At 36.3% G+C, this 8,995-nt stretch overlaps 1 protein-coding gene across 1 annotated transcript in view; it reads left to right on the top strand.

Moving 5' to 3' along the window:
* Positions 1-4,566: 4,566 nt before the first annotated feature.
* LOC104526110 (AP-3 complex subunit beta-1-like) overlaps positions 4,567-8,995 on the top strand; it is a gene marked incomplete at both ends in the record, with an annotated part of 46,918 nt that continues 42,489 nt past the window's right edge. The window contains 2 exons of the mRNA XM_029085332.1: positions 4,567-4,728; positions 6,907-7,004. Coding sequence (XP_028941165.1) covers positions 4,567-4,728; positions 6,907-7,004 — 260 coding nt within the window. The remainder of the gene's footprint in view (positions 4,729-6,906; positions 7,005-8,995) is intronic.

Here is an 8,995-nt window from a genome sequence, read left to right as displayed (position 1 = left end):
CTTGGGGTGGGGGGTGGAAAAGAGTTTATGGCTTTTGGAAGAAGATGTAGGGAACTTGGGAAGACTACAAGGGTGTTATGTATGAGGTTATGCAGGGAGGAAATTAGAAGGGCTAAAGCCCAACTAGAAATGAATTTGGCTAGTGCTGTAAAAGGCAGAAAAAGATGTTTCAGTAAATACATTAACAAAAGGAGGACTAAGGAGGATCTCCATTCTTTAATGGATGCCAGGCGAAAGAAACATAGTGACAAAGGATGAGGAAAAGGCTGAGGTACTTAGTGCCTTCTTTGCCTTAGTCTTTAGTAGTAAGACCAGTTGTTCTTCACGTACCCAGCCCTGGAGCTGGAAGATGGAGACAGGGAGCAGAATGAAGCCCCCATAATCCAAGGGGAAATGGTTAATGACCTACTTCACCACTTAGACACACGCAAGTCAATTGGGCTAGATGGGATCCACCCAAGGGTACTGAGGGAGCTGGCGGACATACTTACCAAGCCACTTTCTATCTTTTATCAGCAGTCCTGGCTAACCAGGGAGGTCGCAGCTGACTGAAGGTTAGCAGAAGTGAGACCCACTAAAAGAAGGACTGGAAGGAGGATCCAGGGAACTACAGGCCTGTCAGTCTGACCGTGGTGCCAGGGAAGATCATGGAGCAGATCATCTTGAGTGCCATCACATGGCACATACAGGACAACCAGCTGATCAGGCCCGGTCAGCATGGGTTTATGAAAGGAAGGTCCTACTTGACTAACCTGATCTACTTCTGTGGCAAGGTGTCCCACCTAGTGTATGAGGGAAAGACTGTGATGTTGCCTATCTGGACTTTAGTAAAACCTTTGACACCATTTCCCACAGCATTCTCCTGGAGAAAGTGGCTGGGATAGGCATATACTTTGCTGGGTAAAAAGCTGGCTGGATAGCTGTGTCCAAAGAGTTGTGGTGAGTGGAGTTAAATCCAGTTGGTGGCTGGTCACAAGTTCTCCATGGCTCAGTATTCAGGCCAGTTCTGTTTCATATCTTTATCAGTGATCTGGATGAGGAGATTGTGTGCACCCTCAGTAAGTTTGCAAAGGACACCAAATTGGGTGGGACTGTTGATTTGCTTGAGTCTGGGAAGGCTCTATAGAGGGGTCTGAACAGGTTGGATTGATGGGCCAGGGACAACTGTGTGTGATTTAACAAGGCTGAGTACTGGATCCTGCACTTGGGTCACAACAACCCCATGCAACATTACAGTCTTGGGGAGGAGTGGCTGGAGAGCTGCCTGGCGGAAAAGGACATGGGAGTACTGGTCGACAGCTGGCTGAACATGAGGCAGCAGTGTACTCAGATGGCCAAGAAGGCCAACAGCATCCTGGCTTGTATCAGAAATAGAGTGGCCAGCGGGAGTAGGGAAGTAATCATCCCACTGTACTTGTCATTCATTGGTAAGGCCACACCTCAAGTACTGTGTTCGGTTTCGGACCCCTCAGTACAAGAAAAACACCGAGGTGCTGGCATATGTCCAAAGAAGGGTAGTGAAGCTGGTGAAGGGTCTAGAGCACAAGTCTTACTAGGAGTGTCTGAGGAAACTGGGGTTGCTTAGCCTGGAGAAAAGGAGGCTAAAGGGGGAGACCTTATTGCTCTCTACAACTACTTGAAAGGAGTTTTTAACGAGGAGCAGGTCAAGTGGTAGAACAAGAGGAAAAGAAGACCTCAAGTTGCACCAAGGGAAGTTTAGATTGGATAGTAGGAAAAATTTCTTAATTGAAAGGATTGTCAAGCACTGGAACAGGCTGCCCAGGGAAGTGGTTGAGTCACTGTCCCTGGGGGTATTTAAAAGATGTATAGATGTGGTGCTAAGGGATGTGGTTTAGTGGTGGACTTGGCAGTGTTTGGTAAGTGGTTGTACTTAATGATCTTGAAGAACTTTTTCACCCTAAATGATTCTATGATTCTAAATGTACAGTTGTCTCTTTTTGGCAGTGGGTATAATCAGCAGTTCAGGTTGAGGCTTAAGACGTTGCAAATGATTGAATGTTCTCACATTTCCTGGTAACTGCTCTCCGTGTCTGGGATGATTAACAAAATCTGAAACAACAATTCTTGCACACCAAGAACCCTGCAGGTTTTTATCTTTCAATCTCCTGACTCTTGCTTTGCTTTCCTTTCCATGGTAATGTGCAAATCTTGCAGTGTTGTATATTCTGTTTGTCTTAGTAAGGTCCCTGTGACTACAAATTCTGAATAATTTGGACTTCTTTAATTTGACTTTAATGCATTTCAGCTCATTAAACTTATTTCCCTGTGTGTCATCATCATCCTTTTTCTGGAACATAATTATTTCATAGCAAATCTCAAAAGATTTGAAAGAGGAATATTCTAAAATTACAATAAAATACATGACGATGAGAAAAGACCACATTAAAACTTCTGCTGTGGGGGTATGAAGAAAGTGATTTGATATAAAAACGCTAACGGCATTTAAATTAAAAATTGTTTAATAAGATGTTTAAGTTGCCTTATAATTATTTGGAACTGTGCTCCAAGTATGTTTCTAACCAACAGTTCTTGGGGTGCAGGGGTTGGGTGGCGGCGGGGGGCAAGTCAGAAATTTCAGAGCTGAAGCTGTTTCTTTAAAACAGTGATTAATGAGTTAAATACAATTTCCAACTCTGTATTCCTGTCGAGTTCAATAGTACTGATGTGCGTGCCTGTTAGCAGTCGAGGCAAGGGATACTGAAGACTGAATCAATGAAGATTGAATTATCCTCTTTCTATTAGAGGAAACTTTTTCAATGCAGTGTTGAGATACACAGGGATCAGGAATTTTGCTTTCAAGTTGCCTGTCCTGTAGACATGGGGAGGAATTTGGTTACCAGTACTCTTGATTTAGCATCCTGCATTTTTAGTTTAGAAGAGTGAGTGCCACAAAGATGTATAGACAGAGAAGTAAACAAACTAAATCACTTTGCTTGCTGTTGCATAGGAAATAGGAGGCCTGCTAGGGATTATGTAAAACATGGAGGGCGCTTCTGGCATCAAGTAATAAAAATAAGAAACATGAAGGGAAGTTTTGTTTTCAGTGTCCTTTCAAATTGTAATAAAACCAGAATAAAATTACAACTTTGATTTACTGTCACTCCTTCCCTTTCTCCTCCTGGCCTGCTGACCCAACCTCCCTTCCCTTCTGCTTCTATTTGAAGACACTTTTATGGGCTCTTTTACTACACATGAGCTTTGACCAAGGCATGCAACAAAGGTTTGAAGTTACCCTTGCCTAGTTTTCTGAAGACCTATTAAATAAGTCTTTGTTTTAATTCTACCTATTCTTCCATTCACTTTTGATCACTTTGCTACTGCCAGCTGGATGTAAAAAGATACATTTGTCTCAGTAGTAATTATGTCTTAAAAAATCAGCAATGGGGTATATGACTTAAATAATCCTCTTAAAACCATTGTGTAGAGATGGATATTCCTTAAAGTAGCTGGTCAGAGACTTGAGAGAATGACAAGCAGAACTATTGGTATGACTGGTGTTTGGTACCAGTCAGCCTGTTGTAATGTGAATAGCTCCAGCCTAGCTACAGTAATGCTCTTTGTCTTAGTTGGGTGTTCTGGTGACAAAGTGCAATGGAATAATTTATGAGAGCAAGGACACATGCTTGGATATAACAAGTTGCAGAAGTCAGTAGCTTGTTTCTGTAAAAAAGTTTTGTAGTGTTGAGTATTCTCAGTATTGATTATCCAAACCACAGCTTTTGATGTTTGATGTTGTGATATAATCCTGACAGTTTCCATCTTATTTTTCTTTATGTTTGTGCTAATTAAACATAAGCATAATGAAACACTTTAAAACTATTCTTTATCCATTTTTGATCCACATCAGAAATATTAAGATTTTAATTTGTCATGTTTACGTATATTACTTTATATTTCTTTATTTAGACTTCTGAAATAAAAGAAAGGCCTAATTTACTAATATCTCAAATGAATGATATTATTTAATTCAATGTGTTGTGTTCTTTTTTAAATGACATTATGGTAATAATTCATAACTTTATTTAAACAACTCAAGGATTTGTACTTCAGCAGAGAAGGCCAAGCTCAGAATAATAACACTTTTCTTGTCTAATTTCTTAAGAAAAAACCCGAGCCTTTCTTCTGCTATTTCACAGATAATTTATGTATTGCTAGAGAGGGAAGAATGCGCATGAGTTGCATTGAGTTTTTAAAAAAGAGGGGATTTTAAACAACTGACTGTTTTCAGAAATGTCAGTTTTGGATCATAGGAATTAATTCCAAAAAAGACCAATATTCGTACCTAATCTAGTTTATAGAATATTAATTATTTCATTTGGTGGTTAATCTTATTTCTAAGGAAATATTGCATATATTGTTGAGCTGTTGTTTGTGTCAGTATGTTTACTGCTTTTGAGCAAATGGAGGTGGAAGAGCTGATTGCTATTTTTTAAAAAATGTATAAATCTTGCATGAAATTGTAGTGCTGTATGTTACTTCCTTAATGCATAAAACCAGCTGATTCAGATATTCAGTGTATGTTTTTGTCATTTTGTCTTTTGGTAGGATGATGAGGTGGTAGAAGAATATAGTGAAAATAATTTCTATGAATCTGATGAAGAACAGAAAGAAAAGGATCGAAAAGTGAAAAACACCTATACTATGGACCCAGATCACAGGCTGCTGTTACGGAATACAAAGCCCTTGCTACAAAGCCGAAATGCTGCTGTAGGAGAAATTCCTTTTTGATTAAAATGTTAAACTACTAAGTATCTCTGCTTCTAGAAAATTTAAAAGATTGAAAAGTAAAATCTACACCTCTTAAGAAGTGGTGATAATACTCTTTAGTAACTTACAGAAGTATTGTGGTTCTTTCTTTTTTTGAAATTAACTTAACTTCTAAGTAAAACACCTGAACTGAATGTTATACATGCTCTAAATATTAAGGACAAACAAAATATTAGAGAAAGTATAAGAATGGTTGAATCCAACTTCTATAGCATGTGATGACTGCACTGTAGATTGCTTTTAATGCTTAAGCTCTCAGCAACTAGGATGGCACAAAGTGTCAGTTTTGGTGGTACAGATTCACAAAGAAAATCATAGTTGTTATTGATTCATTAAGTTGTGCTTTCCTTTGAGTCTCACATTTTTCAAGTAGACAATTATATGCCTAAATTCTTTGTCAATCCAAGCCATATTCTTAGTGTTGGTGCCTTGGTAGGATAGATATGACATAATGAGTCTAGTATGCTCCACAATATTTCCATGAGATTTTAAGATGCAGGTAAACTTTTAGAACCAGAAAAAGCCATGCTGATGGTGAATCATTGTGACGTTATTCAGATCACAGAACTTTATTTCTAACTTCAGTTTGTCCTGTTAATCAAGACTAGATGTCTTTGGGAAAAGACTTCCAGTGATAAGGAGTATTCATATCATTGCAAAACCAGTTACTGCACCATGATTGAGTCACCTCCCAGCTGTTTGTGATAAGCTAAAGAGATCAAGTTTTTGTTCCCCCCGCCCAAACTTATTTCTAGATTCCTACTCTTTTCAAAACCACTTGTAGTCTACCAGCAGATTTGGGAAACAAATTGAATACAGTTTTATAATAATTATTCTGTTAGAGCATAACCTTTTGCTAAAATCACTGTTCAGTGTCTATACGATATTTGCTCATCTCATGCAAAGGACAAGTATATTAGATATATTTGCCATCATACTGCAGTGAGAATAGTTCCAGTTGCTTATCTTCCACATTTCATAAATCATTTTCTTTATATCTGTTAAATATGGTATTGATTCTCACATTTATGATCTTTAACTTTATGAAATTAAAGTTAACTGAAATGTTTAAGTGCAGTTAGGCAAGTGAAATCATGCTTCTTTGAATTGCCATTACACCAATTTTTCCATCTTTCACAGAATTTACCAGCAGTTAAATCGTTTTCTCTTTGACCTTAGTTTTTTGTCAGTAATAAAAGACCCCTTATATATTGCTAAGAGACCCCTAGTATATTGCTAAAAATCTTCCAGTTACTTACTCCTTTCAGATGTTTTTAGTAATTTTTTATTGTTTAATAATAATTTTTGTTTCATTGGTACTAAGATTTAAGATGACAAATCAAATGTCATAATGATGGCTTTACTTGGTGTCTCCTTTCTATGATTTATTTCTTTTTGAACAGAAAGTTGACCATGATAGTATTGTAGGAAGGTTGTGACATGACTTATTAATAAGTTCGTCACTTGTCTTTTACTTACAAGAAAACTTGAAAAGAAATACAAAAGTATGAATTTTAAGTTGCTTGTATCTTAGTCTTCTGCTTTTTGCTTGCCAGGATGTTGGTATACAACCCTGTAGTTTTTACTTTCTGTTGGATTTGAGACTTTAGAAGTTGCCTGTAAAGGCAGCTGTCATTTTATAAATTGCATAATAGAATAATGGAATGAAAGATTTTAAGTGGAAACTAAATAATAGGTCATATTAAACTTGTATTTAGTAGAAGTAAAAGCAGAAAAATTGCAGAAGTTTTAAACAGTATTTCCTCATTAATTCGTACAGCTGATGTTAGCAATACTGACTTACTAAGGTTTATATCAGTATGTTTACAATTTGAACTACCTGCATTTTTTCTTTCTTTGTCCTTCTTCCTCTGTCTTTCTGTATATTATAGTATACAATAAATACTGAGAGGAATCAGAGGTACTTAACTTTGGTTTGAGAAATAAAAATACCTTTCTTTTGATATTTTCCCCTCAATCTGCTTTGTTGAAGAAGAATGTGGGTATGCACTTTGCTTTCTGAAGAAGAGTGATTTGGTAGTTCTTCAGTTCTGAAGCAAATGTGATGGATATGTATGAAGATTTGAAGTTAACGTGCTGTTCTGAATGTTCTTTTAGGTGGTAATGGCAGTTGCACAGCTTTACTGGCATTTGGCACCCAAATCCGAAGCTGGTATTGTTTCTAAGTCATTGGTCCGTTTACTCCATAGTAATAGGTAGGTCAAGTCTGTACTTTATATTGCTATGTCTATTTTTTGTGAGAGTTTTTCATATATGCTTATTTAGACATAATTATAAGAATATAACTGTTGCACTATTAGAGTTTCATTTGGAAATTGTCCTCTAATATTAATTTTTGCTCAACAAATGAAGATCATTAAAAGTAATTCCATCATTTTCAGTATCACATCCAGTAATCAGTTGGTATCGTAAGTTTTTCATTCTTAATTATGACTTTCATTCTAAGAAGAATCATGGGTGTCTAGTTAGCATACAAATAGAGGCAGTACTAACTGGTTTGCTTAGTTTCTTGGGTTTTTTAATTGTTGGAAGTTATTGGAAATTTAATTATATTGGAGTATCTAACTGTCTTGCTAGGCACTAAAGAAATCTTCAGATGTGTATTTTCTTTTCCTGCACTTTATATTGAAGGCTTCTTGTTGACAGAGAAAGCGAGGAACGTATTTGTTAAAATACCACTTGATGCTGCCGAGTTCCCTGTGTTTCCTTAATCTTTGGATTGTTTTGAAATAACAAGTTTATATTTCATTTAGGACAACTAATTTTGACTTTATCATCTTTAATGTGGTCTTGTCTGATTTCCTATGAAGGGTCTTACTGGCCACATGTTTCATAAGATTGATAATACACTTTTTTTCCTTTGTGTCTGACAGTTTTGGCATATTATGCCAATATTTGCTGCAAAAAAGTGGGTTTGTTTCCCCTCAGATCTTAGGTTTTGAACTTTTATGTATCTGTATGAAAGGCCTTGAAAGGGTGATAGGAATCATGGAATTGTAGTGATTGGAAAAGACCTTTAAGATCATTGAGTCCAACTGTGACCCTAACACTGCCAATTCCACCTCTGAGACACACTAGGAGACACAAAATTAAGTTGTTCTCAGAATGCATTTATAACTAAACATGGTATTCTTGGCTAGAACTTTGCTGTGAAAATTATTTATTTTTTAAAGTTGATCACATCAAACAAACAAAAAGCTTAAAAAATTCACTTTTGTTGTGTCTGACAAGATTACTCATCTTAGATGAGCGTTAATTTTTGTAAGCTCAGTAACTGTAGAGCTCTCTGTAAACTTCTGGACCTCACCCATGACTACTGTCTCTATCATTTAAAAGTTAGACTAGTGAAGTAAAATTGGGCTTGGTAAAGTATTCATACTTTTATTTCAGATAAAAAAGAATCCTTGTTATTTTTGTGTTTGTTTTTGTAGTACAGCATGCTTTGCTTTCTCTTTATACAAAGATAAGTAAAATGGCTAAAGCAGTTTGGCATATGTACAGGTAATATATAGAACTAAATTCATCCTCATAGATTGAAATGATTATTTTTGCATGTTGTTTATTGCTCATTTATACTCAAATTTCATCAAAAGAGAAGTCACATCTTTCCTTAGGTAAAAGGAAAGGTACTACTACATTTTAGGTACTACTCAACTAGTGCCTAAAATGGCACTAATCTTCTGATTTCCCTGTGTTGAATGGCTTGTCTGTTCTCTGTTACCAGTCTATGTGAAACACTCTTGCTATTAGACCCACTCTGAAATAAGCTTTTGCTGTTTGCCCTTGAATTTATGTGCCTATGGCCTTTAAATTAATGTCAAATATGCTATAATCTAGTTAGGGTGAGAGTGTCTGGAAGAGCATTTCATAGGAATTTCCAGTCTTAGTTCATCATATGCAGCTGACTACTTCCATGTACCTATGTAAGAATTACATAAAAATAGGTTTAAAAGATATTAAGCACTTCTCTATTATTACCTTTCTTTATAAGCAACAGCTGTAATTACCACAGGGCTATTAGACAGTTTTAAACAAGAGGAGATAATGGATGTGATGATTTCTCTATTAAAATGTGATTTTCATCATGAAAGAGTTGAGCACTCATGGTTCAGAAAAATTGTGTGTAAATTATTACTTAGTTTTTAAGCAATTAGTGGCAGAAACTCTGTAGTTTAAAAGCTTTAGA

The sequence above is a fragment of the Antrostomus carolinensis genome, unplaced genomic scaffold, assembly GCF_000700745.2.
Source record: "Antrostomus carolinensis isolate BGI_N321 unplaced genomic scaffold, ASM70074v2 scaffold14150, whole genome shotgun sequence".
Classification (NCBI taxonomy): Eukaryota; Metazoa; Chordata; class Aves; order Caprimulgiformes; family Caprimulgidae; genus Antrostomus; species Antrostomus carolinensis.
The sequence above is the reverse complement of the archived record's forward strand: the minus strand, read 5'-3'. Positions and strand labels throughout refer to the sequence as shown.